Genomic DNA, 17,878 nt, shown 5'->3' on the forward strand with positions numbered 1-17,878 from the left:
AACATTTGTTGAGGATTGACAATGTACCAGGTACATGTGCATTTCACCTGTATTCACACATGTAAACCTTCTAACAATGCTTTGAGGCAGGGCTCTTATGATTAACTCCCCCATTTTCCAGATGAATAAACTGAGGGACAGAAAGACCGAGTGAAAGTAACTGACGTTTCCTGCTACCACTGGGCAGACCTGGAATTTAATTAAGCCATCTGCATGTAGAATCCATTTTCTTCATCAAGCTGACCCTCAAGCAACCACTTATTTTCACCCCAAATCTCTGTGGTAGACACTGAGAATACTAACACCCATCAAGCAAAGGTCCCTGTCTTAATGGAATTTACAGATGTGGGGTGGGGGCATCAGGGGAGGAAGTTCCATGATGACAGGGACTGTATTTCATTCCATTCCCTGAACACCGTGCAGCCCACTGAATAATGGACACAACAGTGGCTCCACAGCTTTGCCAAGGGAATGAACAAAGGCAAGGGAAGGGCCACAAAGAGGAGGGCGGAGTACGTGCATAGGGTCATCTTGTTACCTTTAGGCCAGGGGGAACGCAGACCCCCAAAGTGCCAGAATGCACAAAGGAACATTAAGTGCCCCTTTCAACTCTCACCTTCTGCCCAAATTACTGGGAATAATGAAATTAATCGCCACAGTGGGCAATAATTCACATGCCACAGTATTTTTAAATGTGCAGTGATAACATCCTGATTATGATGGCATTGCCTCTAACCAATAAACACTAAGAAGAACTCTCCCACAGGACAGGGTGCATTCCCAGCACAGACAAGGCCACATAAAAGATTCCTGGTTTACAACCTTGACATTGGGGAGGAACTGATTACTAGGAATTAAGCAGTTCCCTGGGGTCCAGGGAAACATCTGATGGTGCCCTTTGATTTCCAAATGGCCTCTCCATCCGCAAGCACCTGGGTCCACACCAGTGAGTCACTTTTCCTCCTTCAATTAAATATTGCACAATCCAAGGTGCTCTAATTACTTCGGCTCCCCTTGAAAGCAGTAAGAAAGATCCATAGATGCTCCTGAAGGAAATCTGAATTTGGTTACCTCCTCCTGAATTACCAAGTTATAGCACCAATAACAACCACTTAAGACCTTGTCTCTGAGCCAAGGCAATCAGAGATCTGAAGCACCCTCCACCAAAAACACAAGTGGGCAGGAGGATGCATCACGTGTTTGATATATGGAGCAGTGTGAGTACCGCAGTGTGCATATCCTGCGCCAGGCTTCAGGAACAAATGGGAAAAGTAATGACTCCAAGTATTCTGTTTCATTTCAGCTGAAGTCATTGCTAATTATCATCATCAAAATTATTATTTTAATGATTTTTATAGAGCACGGCAAAGAGATCTCCATTGTACCTTCCTGTACATTATCTCATTTGAAGTTTACAACAAATCAATCAGATTTTATGGGCAGAGGAATTATGGTGGAAAGGGATAACAGAGATCTGTTCAAAGGAGTAAGTCACTAAGTGGCAAATCAGAATTTTAGCAGAGAGTGTCTGACTCTAAAACCTTGGACACTGATTTCATCATCAGAGGTACTCAGCACCTCAGAATGTTCTAGAGTTGGAATCTTCAGAGCATTGTTGAGCACTTCAACTACATTTGAGCATGTCGACTGTTTCACAGAACTGGGAGAACACATGTCACAGGGGCAGAGTGCAGAAAAATCACCACCTATTGTGATTTTTTATTACTGTTAATATTCAAGGAGAATTGGACATTGTCTTCAGAAAACTTCGGGCTTTATCTGTCTGGCCTGTTTTAGAGGGAGGAGGACATCTTTTACCAGTAAAATTCAAAATATGGCAGAACCATAAACTTTTTGGCTGAATGCCATGAAAAAAAAAGAAAAAAAGGAAGTAGTTGGGCTTCCAGTCCAGACATATCCCTTAAACATTCGTTTCCTGTCCTGGAAGATTTAGGAACAGGCTTTGTGTTAGTTAGCCGCCTGCATTTCTAAAGCATCTGGCGTTAAACCCTATAATCAGTTCAGTTTTTCAAAAAATAGAACTAGAGCCTGGCAGCCACCTTTGGAGAATGCCTAAAAATAATTCACTGAAACAACATTAGAATGGCATCTGAGGATGCCAACGTACCAGAGAGAACACTGCAAAGGCTGAGTAAAACAGATCAACAAGTCCCTTAAGTGAAGTTATCAAAGACTCCGAATTGGGTATCATTTCAGACATAAATATTTTTATTTTATTCAATTACTGGTAGTGTGATTTTTGAAGTACCCTTACAAAATCCATTTTGATGAACAATAAGAGGCCTATTGTAACAGAGATTATATAATCAGACATCAAATAATCCAACATAAAATGAGTTCATAATGTCCTACACAGATTAAACAATTTTTATTTGTAGTATTTCTGTACCCAATAAATGCTTTCTATACTTAATCTTAGCCAAAAGGCCAAGATGTAATAATGCTTTCTTAAAATATGAAAGTCCTGGCTTACCTTGGCTTTGGACAAACCCAAATTCCAAATCGCCAATATCTAAATTACTGAGCACACTTGTATTCTTTTATTTATAGCTAATTTAGGAATTTGTGAATACATACAAAATTAGCACATGGTATATAGAGAATACAATGAGTTAAGAGAAATAGAACCTGCTGCATAAATGTATCTAGGTGAGCCAATGCACAGGTATTTTTTACAGCTTCTAAGAAATCTAAAATGGGGATTTTATACTCATAATTTTCTCAAGACACCTGTACAGTCTAACAAAAAATGATGGCAGCTCCTACTACTCTACTTCTTACTATGTCATATCTGGTTGCTTATCTGTGGCAAGTTAAAAGGCAGGAAGGATAAAATATTTCTAGTATGGGGGCTCTTCCAATCAACTCTATGTCCTAATCCCTCACCAAACACAGGAGCTCCATTCTTGAAAATTACCACAGTTGGCAAAAACAGGGTCATCAAGATCAAGATGTTAAGAGAAAAAGAAGGATACAAGCAAAAATCATAACAAATATCACATGGTACCACAGTTTGTCCTTGGTTTGTCTTCAAAGGTTCATGTGCCAAAAGTTTGTTCCTCAATCTAACTGTGCTGAAAGGTGGACGAACTTTTAACAGGTGGAGCCTCATAGGAAGTAATTAGATCATAACTGCCCTCATGAAGGGAATAATGCTGGTCTTACAGGAGTGAATTAGTTCCCACGAGAATGGCTTGTCATAAAAGAGTGAGCGGGGCCAGCTGTGTGGTGTAGCAGGTAAAGCCACTGCCTGCAATGCCAGCATCCCACATGGGCACCGGTTTGAGTCTCAGCAGCTCTACTTCCAATTCAGCTCTCTGCTATGCCCTGGGAAAGAAAGAGAAGATGGCCCAAGTCCTTGGGCCCCTGCACCTGCCTGGGAGCCTGGAAGGAGCTCCTGACTCCTGGCTTTGGATCAGCCCAGCTTTGTCTGTTGTGGCCATTTGGGGAGTGAACCAGGGAATTGAAGACCTCTCTCTCTCTCTCTCTCTCTCTCTCTTTCTGTAACTCTGCCTTTCAAATAAATAAATAAAAATCTTTAAAAAATGAGAGAGGAAGAGTGAGCCGAGAGTCTCTCCCACTCTCTTTTGTCTTCTCTTGCTATGTGATGCCATCTGTCATGTTGGGATGTGGCCACGGGCCATCATCAGATGCTTACTCCATATTATCCGGGCTCTGCATTGACCAGAATCATAAGCCATGTAAGTTAATCGTCTTCATATGTTATCCAGTATTAGATATGTTGTTACAGCAACACAAAATTAATGAACACACATGGATAAATACAATTAACTTTCTTCCAAGTTTGCTATCACAGCATGTAAAAATAGCTGAATCAATCTCCACCAAATCAGAAATATCTGTGCAAAATGGTCTGTCTTAAAGTGTCATCTAGCTGGTGGACATGACTTCTGCTTTGTGAGTGTGGCCACAGGGACACGCAGAAAGGGGCTGGTGTCAAGGTGCGGTCTGGACATCTCAGCCTTGGGATTCTTGGTTATTCTTACAGCCATCAGCCTGCAGCATAATATAAACAGCTTGCAGTGACCCCTTCTGTGAATAAAACAATCTGGTGTCCTTAATCACTTACTTAATAAACATAAAAGCTGAGTTTCTCAACCGTAACCAGCATTGCAATTTGGGGCCTGCTGATTTCTGTTGTAGAAGTCTCTTGTGCATTGTATAGTGTTTCCCAGCATCTAAGGTCCACTAGATGACAGCAGAACCTCTGTCCCAGTTGTCACAATCAAGTGTCTCCAGATATGGTCACCTATCCCGTGGGGGCCCAGATTTCCCTCCCTCCAACCAAGAGAAGCATTGCCATAAAAAGTTAATCAATGACCACTCAAATCTTTACTCCATTTATTGACAGCATCCTTATCTAACCATGCCACTCATTCAATACTCTTTATAGCTTTTACATAAAAGGGAGGAAGCTAAAGACAAAAGCTGTCATGAATCCATAAAATAATTACAGGCACAGAGCCTAAGAGAGTTTAAGATCAAAGGTTTCAACTATGGATGGAAAAAAAGCAAGAACATAATTTTCAGCTAGAAGAAATTAACTCTTCCAGAAACCAGCAAAATTGAGAGGAACTAAAACCCTTACATAGATGCAACAATAACTAGAGCTAATGATACCTACTTCTCTCTTCAACAGAAAACCCCAATCTCTGATTCAGAAAAAGAGAGGGCTGCTGTTGAAATGTGGGTTTCAACACACAATTATTGACCTGCGTAATTGTGTGTAATATATAGTGAAAAATCTCCACACCTCAGCTTCCACATCTGTAAAATGGAAATAATAATACTTCGAGAGGCCCCAGTGTGCAATAAATGAGACAATATGCAGTAGGCACTTTGTCATTCACATTTTGCATGGATTAAGCCCGAATAAATGTTCACTGTATTTGCAGTTGCATGTATAGCATTTAGAAGCATTTTTCCAGCCTGTTTATCTGGGGCAGTAGGGATGGGGTAAATCACCACTCACTTCTAAACTTTGAGTGTAATATGATTTATGGGTAGAGTTCCTCCCCAGAAACCCAATCAGCTCAGGCATGCTACTGGATCACACCCCAGGGAGACCACATTTCAGAAAAACAAAGCATAGGTTGGGAGTCCCACAACTCAATTCTTGGCTTGTAGACTGCAAAGACCTATGTGTCCATGGTCAGTCTTGAGCCAGGCCTGTTGTAGGTCACTCCAGAGTGCCTCAGATCTTCTCTGAGGGTGATGACAATCAGATTCTGTGACTTATTAGAGCTAATGGCCAAAACAATTCTGTACTATTACTCAAGGATGTACAAAAGCAAAGTACTTGGTAACTGTCCTTGAAGTGTAGTGATTTAATTAAAATAGATTTTCACACGGACACATTCAAAGAACTAAGTCTCTTAATTATGTAATGCTTCGCCAATAATTAAATAGTCCTCTGTAATGTCCACTAAGAGGAAATTTGAATTACAGGCCATTTGCAGACAGGAGCTATACTGAAAACACCTGATAGGCTATAAATTCAATGTTGTACATCCACAAATCTATTCCCAAAATTGCATCTGAACATTAAGAGTGACTCTGGCCTTCGCTTAATGATAAGTCCTATGAAATCAATTAGCTGTTAAAATAGTTTAATTGGAACATATGTATTTTACTTTTCGTGTGTGTATAAAAAAAGTCGTCTTAATCAACCCAAAACATTCTGAAATTGCACTTCTAGGTAATGTAGTGAAAGAATCGAGCTCATAACTGGATAAAACCAAGGATGTGGAAAATATGAGAAGGATGGTATTCAAATAGCAGCAACTGGACAGGAATAAATGAAGAAATATATTGGTTTACTGCAATTATCCCAAAAGCAGTCTAAAAATGAAGTTAAACAAGCTACCACCTGTCTCTTGCAAAAACTCATGTTTCCAGGCTCCAAACTAATTAGTGGGTTTTTTTCTGGGGTTGGGGGAAGAGCTTGGTAGATGGATAAGAGTACTAATGTGTTCTCTCTTTTATAAGGGCCCTGTTGTACATTGCCACCGCAACCAGCGAGCAGTTAAAAAACTCAGAAATATCTATAAAAAGGACAGAAAATTTATTAAGACAAGAAAGAAAAAGACTCCTTGGGGTCGGTTGGAAAAAAACAAAAAAGATCAATTTAGGTCATCATGAATAAAAGGAATGACTGAAACCTGAATAGTGGTTTGAACTGTGTAAGAAGAAAGAAGAAAAATTGAGGGTAGAGATTCCAATTCTAAAAGTCAGAACTAGGAACTTCGTATTCTAAAGTGAAATACGTATCATTCTGAGATTATCCATAAGACAGAATACATGTGTTTTTCTCTTGGTAGATCATCTGCCTGAGCTGGTCTGTCTTCCCTTACCTTGCAGTGAGGAAACAGTGCCACTGTGCAGAAAGAATCCAACAGCCAGCCCTTTGCAAACCTCAAGTTTCCCCAATTACTCTGAGGGCACGACACAACTCTGAGGGTATCTTTGCAATTTTCATGTAGCATGGCACAGAGAAGGTGCTTCATAAATAATGCAGAATGAATAAATGAGTTAGCAAATGAGTACATGAATGAATAAATATGCAAGGAAATCTTACCATTTTGTTCACTTAGAGAACGTGAAGGAGAAAACTGGGAAAAGAGGGAGACCAAACAGACACATACACCATCAGGAGAGTAAGCAAAGGACAGGAAACAAGCACACAGACATACTGAAAGTCAAAGAAATGGACCCATCGCCTACTACGGAGAGACCCTGGAAAGGAAATACGCCAGACACAGGCAGAGGCTACCGAGGCTATCCCTGTCCAACCAAGATTACAGAGTCTAAATTCAGCTCAGTATTTAAACAATCATGCTCCTTGTGAGCGACAGTGCGAGCCACAACACACAAGAGATGGAATGAATACAATTCCTGGTCCTCGGTGATCTCACAGCACAAAGGCAGAAGAAAGCAAGGAAAAATAAACAGCCGTCAACACAAGATACGATGCTTGAGAGTCGCTGGGGGTCACAGCAAGGAGAAACCACCTCCACCTCTGGTCCGGGAAGGGAGGGTGGCGAGGTGCATTGCAGGGGAGTAGGGAAAAGGGCTTCCTTGCTGGCCATGGATGGATGAGTCATCAAGAACTCCTCCTGACTTCTCAATGTCTATAAATAATCCCAGGTGCTGCCATTTCATTTAATTACTAAGCCTCTCCAGATGGAGAAAAATAATTAAGCCGTCTGTAGCACCGACATGATATAAAGAATGGGTTAGCAACTTGCGAAACATTGGAGTTGCGAAGTTTCCTTGCAGCTATGAAATAAGGGCAGAAATGAAAGGGGGCAACTGCCTCTGTAGACCTTAGGGAAAACAAAATGTCTACAGTCATACTCTCGGTAGAATTTAAATAATGAAGAAATCTCAATAGAGTTGTAGAATGTTAAAAAAAAAAAAAGTACTTTAAGAGAGACAGCATAAATAAATCAGATGCACTCTACTGATCTCTTAAAGGTACAAGAAATATACCTATTGACTTGGCCTTTGGATACACATAGGTTAATAATTGTATAGCTTTGTGCCTGATGAAAGTACTCAGAAATTACCACACACTAAAAGGAAGCTGGTCAGAATATTATAGGAGAAAAGTTTCTAAATACATATGTCCTTAAAGAATCATGCACCTACAATTCCAAACCTCAGTGCAGTAAGAGTGAAATTTCAGGCATTCATATGACAATGGCAACTGGGCAATGAAAGAAAGAAGATGTTCCTCTTCAGTTACAATTGCAATGATAATCATGTACGTCATGGAAGAAAATTTATGAGACATATAGAATGCAGATAAGAAACTTCCAAGAAACTGAAAATCCATTCAGATAGTTGAATGGTTAGAATGTACCTTGGTCCTGGTAGAAAAATTGTTGAAAGAACAATAGTGAAGAAATAGATTGAAAGTAAAGGAAAACAAAATCAGAACCTAATTCGAAGAGTGATGGCAGAAGATTCTTTGTATAAAAACATATTGGCCTAATAACCATGAATGAGATGCTACCTCACTCCAGTTAGATTAGCTATTATCAAAAAGACAAAAGATAAAAAATGTGGGCAGGGATGCAGAGCGAAGAGAATCTTTACACACTACTTGTAGGGATATAAGTTAGTACAGTCAATAAGGAAAATTGTAAGGAGGTTCCTCAAAAAGCTAAAAGTAGACCCACCATATGATCCAGCAATCTCACTTCTAGGTATATATCCGCGGGAATCAATCTGTCAAAAAGACATCTGCACTCCCGTGTTTATTAAAGCATTACTCAAAGTAGCCAAGAAATGGAAACAATGTAAGTCTCCATCCTGATCACTAAAGAAAACGTGGTACATATACCCAAGGAACTATTACCCAGCCATAAAAAGAATGACAGCTTGTCATCCGCAACAGTGTGGGCATAACTGGAGGTCACTGTGTTCAGTGAAATGAGCCAAGTGCTGAGAGACAAGTATCACAGGACCTTATTCACACATGAGGTCTAACAGTGAGGTGGGCTCGCAGGAGTTAAAGCTGGAACACTGGTGAGGAGAAGCTGGGGAAGGGAGCATGGAGTGAGTGATGGGGAAAGGTTGACTAACAGGTACGACACAGAAGGAAGTTCTGGGGTTCTGCAGAGTAGGGTGACTATAGATAAGGTATGGTATATTCACAGAAAAACAACTGTAAAATAGGATTTTTAATGTTTTCAGCCTAAATAAATGCTAAATACGGGGTTGGCGCTGTGGTGCAGCAGGTTAACACCCTGGCCTGAAGTGCCGGCATCCCATGTGGGCACTGGTTCAAGACCTGGCTGCTCCTCTTCTGATTCAGCTCTCTGCTGTGAACAGGGAAAGCAGTAGAAAATGGCCCAAGTGCTTGGGTCTCTGCTCCTGCATGGGAGACCCAGAAGCTCCTGACTCCTGGCTTCAGATGGGCAAAGCTCCAACCATTGCGGCCAGTTGGGGAGTGAACCATTAGATGGAAGACTCTCTCTCTCTCTCTCTCTCTCTCTCTCTCTCTCTCCTCTCCCTCTGTGCAACTCCAATTTTCAAATAAATAAATAAATCTTTTTAAAAATGCTAAATATTTGAAGAAAGAGACATGCTTACTGTAATGGGATGTTACACAATTTATACATGTACTGAAATGTCACATAGTGCCCCATAAATACGTAAAATTTGTACATGTCTGTGAAAAATTTTGCTTAAATAAAAAGAATTTTTAAAATAAACATCTAACAAAAGAAAAGGTCATTCTGAGTACTGGGCATTCTATTCTGTAAACTCAAACTTGAGAGAATTAAGCCTGATTGTTGATTATTTTAAAAACAAATTATCCTCCTACAAATTACCTAATCATTCCATTGATTCAATATAATATAAATCTAGGTTTTGTTAGCTCTTTTTTTTTTTTTTTAAACAAGCAGAGTGGACAGTGAGAGAGAGAGTGAGAGACAGAGAGAGAGGTCTTCCTTTGTCATTGGTTCACCCTCCAATGGCCGCCACGGCTGGCACGCTGCAGCTGGCGCACCATGCTGATCCCAAGGCTGGAGCCAGGTGCTTATCCTGGTCTCCCATGAGGTGCAGGGCCCAAACACATGGGCCATCCTCCACTGCACTCCCTGGCCACAGCAGAGAGCTGGCCTGGAAGAGGGGCAACCAGGACAGAATCCGGCACCCCGACCGGGACTAGAACTCAGTGTGCCAGCGCCACTAGGCAGAGGATTAGCCTGTTGAGCCACGGCGCCGGCCTTGTTAGTTCTTATTTATTTAACCACATAACCAATGTAGGGTGTTATCAGAATAACAGAATATCGTAAAAGAACACTGTAGTGCCTTCTCATATTTTATAGGCATTCAAATCAGATTAATAGTAGGCAATAGTAGAGGTTCTAACAAAGAAAATACTTATTTACTTTCTGTACATACATAAAATACTAAACAGGTATTCATTCTCTTGAGTGGCTTAAGAACAAATTCTTCTATCCCTTGCCAATGTTTAAAAAAGATATACTGATTGATTTGAAAGTCAGAGTTCTGATAGAGAGAGAGATTTTCCATCTGCTAGTGCACACTCCAAATGCGCACATCACCTAGGGACAAGCCATGATGAACTCCATCCAGATCTCCCCTCTGGGAGGCAGGGACCCATGAACTTCGGTCATCATTTGCTGCCTCTCAGGTGCATTAGCAGGGAGCTAGATCTGAAGTGGAGACAAGACTCAATCCCAGATACTCCAATATGAGATGTGGTGTCCTAAGGGGTAGTTAGTCTGCTGCATCACAATGTCCAACCCCACCTTGTCAATTTTTAATTTATTTATTTGAAAAATTCTTTAAAAGCAAGCTTTATTCTTAACTATCATCTATAACTTCCAGAGGGCTGTTGGTCCAAAAGGAATTTGCGTGAAATAGAAAATGGTGATCTTCCAGACCCATTCCAGACCATATGCTGGAAAATCAGCATTATTACTCCACACACCAGTGGCTATGGATGGAATCAAAATATATCAGGTGGGGCTGGAACTGTGGAATAGCTGGTAAAAAAAGAAAAAAGCCACCACCTGCAGTGCTGACATCCCATACGGGTGCTGTTTCAAGTCCTGGCTGCTCTGCTTCTGATCCAGCTCTCTGCTGTGGCCTGGAAAAGCAGGAGAAGATGGTCCAAGTCCTTGGGCCCCTGCAACTGCATAGGAGACCCAGAGGAAGCTCCTTGCTCCTGGCTCTGGGCTCCTGGCTTCGAATCAGTGCAGCTTTGGCCATTGTGGCCATCTGGGGAGTGAACCAGCAGATGCAGGACATATATATATATATATATATATATATATATATATATATATATACCTCTACCTCTCTGTAACTCTGCCTTTTAAATAAATAAATAAATCATATATCTACATCTATATCTATATCTATATATTAGCTATCACACTAAATTACTGAAGTCCAGGCCAGACCTCATGAGGTAAGATCATGTTGACATGAATACATGACTAAGATGGCTGGGAGACTGTTGTAACAGGAATGCATATCCCCTCCAAAGGGACAGCCAGCCAGTGATTACTGCTACACGACCAGTACTTTTTATCCACATGAACTGATAAAAAGAACTATAAACACTGCAGGTTCACAAATCACACCAGTGTGCCACAGTAGGACCATGTGCCCAGAACCCCTCATCTAGGCCAACATCTGGGCATTTACCAACCATGCACCTGCTAGGTTTGTACTTCTTTAAGTGTTTTGGCAACTCTAGGAACTTCATCATATCTAACAACAGAAAAGAAAGAGAAGGAGAAAAATTATCCAGAATTAACAGGCAGAGATAATGAAAATTTGAAAGGGTGTGAAGATTATTCTAAAGTATGGAGAAAGCCACCACCAAGAATAATACTATGTAGGTGGAGCTTTGTCTTGCCTAGGCATGCACTTCTAGGTCATATGCATCACATATTTCTAGACTGTAAATACAGCCTCCTTACAAGTAGATGGGCTTCTCTGTTCAATTCTATTTAGCCACTGTCAGTGGGATTGTGACAGTGACATTCTATGGGACAGGGGACAGATTATGCTTATTATATTCAATGTAGCATCCATTCCTGGCGAATAATCAGTACTGAATAGATATAAATAATTCTTCAATACCAAAATGGAAAAGGCTAGGTTTGAACTTGGAATCTGTAACAAGGTTTATTTGACTATTTGGGAGATACATGCTAAACTCTCAAATTTATCAGTCTCATAGAAAGATTCAAAAGACTAAGATCTCAAAATACAAAATTGAGGAGACGGCCAAATTAAAATAACAATAATACTTTTTTTCTTTCCATTGCATGACACAGTGTGAACCCCAAAGTATAAACACACATGTGGAATTATAAGTAAAACAAAGGAAGCAGCTCAACACAGCTGCTATCTAATAAAATTCTGTTCTATTTTTTACTGTCTAAGCTTTATTTTGTGTCTACAGGATAGGAAGCCAACATTTAGAAAAGGATCTAACAAATGAAACGCACATTAAATTTTTTTGTATGTGACTAGGACTCGTGTCCTAGAAATACTTGAAAAATTCAACACCTAGAGTTCACACAGAGTTCTGCTGGTTTGTACACCAACATGTTGGGCTGGTTTAAGGCTCTCATTGGCCTTATATTAAAAAAAAAAAAAAAAGTTTATGGCCGGTGCCGTGGCTCACTTGGTTAATCCCCGCCTTGCAGTACTGGCATCCCATTTGGGCGCCGGGTTCTAGTCCTGGTTGCTCCTTTTCCAGTCCAGCTTTCTGCTGTGGCCCGGGAAGGCAGTGGAGGATGGCCCAAGTGCTTGGGCCCCTGCATCTACATGGGAGACCAGGAAGAAGCACCTGGCTCCTGGCTTTGGATTGGCGCAGCACCAGCCGTAGTGGCCATTTGGGGAGTGAACCAACAGAAGGAAGACCTTTCTCTCTGTCTCTCTCTCTAACTCAACCTGTCAAATAAAAAAAAAAAATAACAAAAAAGTATAGAACCCGAAAAGCATAAAGTTTTGAGGTAGAGCATGCCGTCAACTAGTCTTTTCAGTATTCATAAAAAAAATTAACATTTCTTTTCTAACAGGAAATGTGTCCTACATAATAGGACATGTTTGGTCTTCACATACAGGTCCGAGACTAGAAATCCAGCATGTTAACAGGACTATGAGAAAAAACAATGGGAATTGTTAAAAACTAGGTTGTGTGGTCCCAGTACTGCCAGAGGCAAACTCCTCATAGTTCAGAAGCAGAAGGCTTCCAGCCAGAACCTAACCAATGGGTCAACAGCGCCAGAAGACACTTCTCTTAATGAAAAGAAGGCACGCACACGTGGGGTCTCCATCCCACAGAAATGGGTAGAAGAGTATGGATACATATGATGTGGCATTTACTATGTAGCAGGCACCATACCAGGGGCTTCATTTAATCACTCCTGTAATCCTCATGATGTATTGGTTGTGATCCTCATTTCATAAAAAAGAATACTGAGGATGGGAAATTTAAATAACAACTCATCATTATGCAGTTGTTAAGCATAAGGAATGGGATTCAAAAGCAAATATTTCTGACTGCGGTGAATAAGCTCTTAAAATATTATGCTCTACTGTGGATAGCAAATGTAATCAGTGAAAGAAGATGTACTGAAAAACAATGGGGAGATCACCCAATATACAACAAACAATTTCCAAAATATCGACCATGACCCACAGAAATCAATACATTCTACACCACAACCCAGTACACGCCCCGTATATATTACTGTGTACAAACAACTAAAAGTGTTTCCCAAAAAATATTTAGTGTACTGTGTCTGATACACTTTAATATGTTCCGACTTCATTTTCCATATTCTTCTATTTCACTATTTTTAAAATGCTGTTCAGGGTTTACTGAAATGATTTCACAGCCAAATTGTAGGTTAGAACCCACCAATTGGAAACCACGGCATAATGAACACTGATGATCACTGTTCTTATGATTTCTGACATCAGGTCGAATATTAGGCTTTTCAAATTTTCACATATAATCTTCCCATTGAGCCTTTATCCATGCAAAGAAAAAGGGAGAAGGGTAGTTAAATTGGAGAGATAAGCAATGGAGAGCACTGTCAATCATGTGTCATCAGCTAGAAAGGGCAGTGAAATTAACATACTCCAAAAAGAATGAATCTGTCTCAAGGACAAAGAAGTCTGCTCAAAAAGTCAGATGCAAAAGAATCTATGTTGGAGAAGGGGTTCTGCTATCTTTTTTTTTTTTTAAAGTAAGACTTTATATTTTCTTTGTATGTATTTTCCCAGACACACGCACACACACACACACACACACACACACACACATATATATATATAGAGAGAGAGAGAGATAAAGACAGAGACAGATCTTTCCTCTGCCTGTCTAATCCTCAACAGGCCTTGGCCTGCAACAGCCAAGAATGGATCAAACTGAAGCGAGGAGACCAGAAGAGAAGTTGAATCTCACACAGTGGTGGCAGGGATCCATGTACTTGAGCCTCCCAGGGTGCATACACATTAGCTGGAAGGTGGAATCAGGAGTGGAGCAGGTACTCAAACCTAGGCACTCTTGTATGGGGTGCAGACATTCCAGGTAGTGTCTTAATCGATACAGCAAATGCTGAGCTTGGTTCCGATGTCACTGATGCTCCTTTGAGTTCCTTTGGGAAGACAGCATTTTCTAACAATGATTGGTAAAATGAAGTCCTGTATGCACCCTTTAGGTTTTAAGACTGAAAGAAATATCATACATCTATTAACTAGCCAGGTTACCTTCAACAAAACAAAGTGCCACATTCCCTACAGGCAATTTGGTCAAGGCACTCACTAATCAACACAATTTAATTTGATGTGACTTAATAAAATCCTGATAGCATTGTCTAAGAAAGGATGCAAGATTTGGTTTCTTTGTGCAGAATCAACAAATGAGGTGTGAACACACATCACATAAGCACATCAAAGGAAAGAAAGGATGGGAGTTCATAGATACACTAACTTAAATAGTTTTAACAAAAACTTCAGTTACCATGGGGATTTTTGGAAGGGAAAGAAAAGGGGTCTCTTTAGAGAAGTGACTGATGCTATTTAATAATCTAGCTGCAAGTAATGTCAAATTTTAAAGTTGCTTCAAAGAAAATCACCCTTTTTTTGCATCAGCCTCTTAATATGCTGAAGGAACCTACTCAAATCGCTTCAGCAGTGAAGGAACTGAGATGATAAATGTGTTCTTCAATCTGTGCACCAGTCAAGTAGCAATAAAATCAGAATAATTCATGCAAAATTTTTCATTATGTTTCTAAACATACTTATTTACATTTTAAATCACACATTAGACAATATGAAATATCTTTCACTTAGACAGGTGTGAACTAGAAAACAGATGCATTCATTAAACATGGAACAATTCGGTGAATTAACAAAAAAAATACTCAGAGAACTCTCTGGTTGAAGTAATTCAGCCACTGTTAACTTACTTGAAAAAATATGGCCATGGCTCCAATGATTCTGTTCTCAGAAATTGCGCTTTGAAAGCTGTCAAAGTCATCTGGATTGTAGAAGAAAATCTGCATCTGTAAAAGAAAAAAATAGACATGTATGAGAAAAATTTTCAGACCTACACAAAAGCAGGGGGACCGTGGGCCCAATTCTCCATTCACTGCGATATTGGCAAATTTACTTATCCATCCATCTATTTTCCCTTTGTTAGTATTTGAAAGCAGACCCAAGACATCCTGCATTTCAGCCCTACATTCTTCAAGGCGCATCACACCTTCACACATAACTGCAATGCATTTGTGCCACCCAAAGGAATAATACCAAGGCCTTCTCATTACCTCATGCTCAGGTCATGATAAAATCTTCAAGAAGCAAAATTTTAACGTAGGAAAGAAACTAAGTTTGTGAGTTTCAGTGAACATGTTACAATTATAAGCAGTTATGTGATCACATTTTTATAAATAACTTGCATATTAATTTTGAGAATTTGAAGAGGAATCTTAGTAGGTTTGAGAAGTAGCCCAAATGGCTCAAATTCAGCAAATTCACAAGGAAATGTGATGTCGTTGGTAATAATATTACTTTACATCTCACACTGACAGTCTGTAGAAAGCCATCCCATACATTATTTCACTTAATCCTCCTAACAGCAGACTCAGTTATAGAAGAAGACATTGTGTTCCACAAACTGGACGTAAACTTGAGCAAGATTAAACATCAGAGTCTAAAAATCCTGGCAATTGTATGCCGCCTGTTGCATTTGTCTAGAGTCTCCTGTTCCAAAAGCAGAGCTGAGATAAATCAAAATAAAATCATCATCCGCTCTGAATGCTTGAATACGCCTTGATATTTAAAAAGATCAGAGAACAAAAATGAACCACAGAGCACCCCCAAGAGACGATGCATGTGACAAGAACCAGTCTGAGTTTCTCTTGCAGCTCCCTCCCTGACTTGCCTCTGAGACCTCAGGCAAGCTATTTTCTGAACATCAGCTTCTTCACAGACATCCAGTATTCCCACTTGGTAGAGTGGTGCTGCGGATGGAAACAGGTCAGTGTAACGCACAACATGTAACACCTCATCAGAGCTCAACAAATTGCCATCATCATCATCCTGTATTAAGGTTAATGTTTAAGGCCGGCACCGCAGTTCACTAGGCTAATCTTCCGCCTTGCCGCGCCGGCACACCGGGTTCTAGTCCCGGTCGGGGTGCCGGATTCTGTCCCGGTTGCCCCTCTTCCAGGCAAGCTCTCTGCTATGGCCCGGGAGTGCAGTGGAGGATGGCCCAAGTGCTTGGGCCCTGCACCCCATGGGAGACCAGGAGAAGCACCTGGCTCCTGCCTTCAGATCAGCGCGATGCGCCGGCCACAGCACGCCGGCAGCGGCGGCCATTGGAGGGTGAACCAACGGCAAAAGGAAGACCTTTCTCTCTCACACTCTCTCTCTGTCTCTCGCTCTCACTGTCCACTCTGCCTGTCAAAAAAAAAAAAAAAAAAAAAAAGGCAACTTAAAATTTCTAGAAAGCAGCAAGCATTGTGGTACACCAGGTTACGTCGCTGATTGGGATGCCGGTTTGAGTCCTGGGTACTGTGCTTCTGGTCTAGCTTCCTGCTATTAATGAGCCTTGGAGGAAGCAGATGATGGCCCCAGTACTTGGGTTCCTGCCACCCTCATGGGAGACCCACATGAAGTTTCTGACTCCTGGCTTCATCCTGGCCTAGCCCTGGCTGTTGCTGGCAGAGGGGAGTGGACCAGCAGATGGAAGATCTCTCTCCCTCCCTCTGGGTTTGTGTGTGTGTGTGTGTGTGTGTGTGCATGTGTGTCCCTCTCTCTCATACCTTCAAATAAACAAATCTTTAAAATAAATTTTAAAAATTTCTTGAAAAATGTGATTTCATTGACTCTCCCAGAAAATCCCGTCGCCTGTATTGTAAGCTTTCTGCTATGACTGTTCCAAGTGATATGATGCCATTTTCTGTAAGGAGCTAAACAAACACAGCGCAATGGAGTTTGTAGATTTGACATCAAGAACAGAAAGTTCCCAGCAGAGAAAGCTGTCAGCCAGTTAGCTGCAGAATAGGTCAAAGGTAAATAGAGACTTGATGACTGCTGTAACCACGGTGCTTAGAACATGACGGTATTTCTTCCTTGAAGGATGAGATCAGGTAGCTCAAATCAGGACTCTTTCTTTCTTTCTTTCTTTTTTTCTTTTTTTTGACAGGCAGAGTGGACAGGGAGAGAGAGAGACAGACAGAAAGGTCTTCCTTTTGCCGTTGGTTCACCCTCCAATGGCCGCCGCAGCCGGCACACTGCGGCCGGCACACCGCGCTGATCCAATGGCAGGAGCCAGGTGCTTATCCTGGTCTCCCATGCGGGTGCAGGGCCCAAGTACTTGGGCCATCCTCCACTGCACTCCCTGGCCACAGCACAGAGCTGGCCTGGAAGAGGGGCAACCGGGACAGAATCCGGCGCCCCGAGCGGGACTAGAACCCGGGGTGCCGGCACCGTAAGGCGGAGTATTAGCCTAGTGAGCCGCAGCGCCGGCCAGAACATGTTCTGTAACAAGTGTTCGGCACAGCCCTGCTCCACTGCCAACTCCAGTGTCCTGCTGATGTGCACCCTGGGAGAGCAGGTGAGGACTCAAATACCTGGGAGATCCAAACCGAGTTCTCAGTTCTAGCTTCTACCTGGTTCAAGCCAAGATGTTGTGGGCACTTAGGAACTGATTCAGTGGATGGGAGTCTCTGCCTGTCTCTCTGTCTCTCTCCCTGCCCCATCTCATCCCCCTTCCCCATTTGTCTTGCAAATAAATAAAAATTTTCAGAAGCATCAG

The 17,878-nt window shown here is 41.3% G+C and overlaps 1 protein-coding gene across 5 annotated transcripts in view; it reads right to left on the reverse strand.

Moving 5' to 3' along the window:
* PTPRG (protein tyrosine phosphatase receptor type G) overlaps positions 1–17,878 on the reverse strand; it is a 778,020-nt gene that overhangs the window by 212,601 nt on the left and 547,541 nt on the right. For all 5 annotated transcript variants that reach the window (XM_051852247.3, XM_008260863.5, XM_008260864.5 and 2 more), the window contains exon 5: positions 15,024–15,119. In XM_051852247.3, coding sequence (XP_051708207.1) covers positions 15,024–15,119 — 96 coding nt within the window. The remainder of the gene's footprint in view (positions 1–15,023; positions 15,120–17,878) is intronic.

Source organism: Oryctolagus cuniculus, chromosome 10 (assembly GCF_051225735.1).
Source record: "Oryctolagus cuniculus isolate XC-2025 breed Fujian yellow rabbit chromosome 10, ASM5122573v1, whole genome shotgun sequence".
Taxonomy (NCBI): domain Eukaryota; kingdom Metazoa; phylum Chordata; class Mammalia; order Lagomorpha; family Leporidae; genus Oryctolagus; species Oryctolagus cuniculus.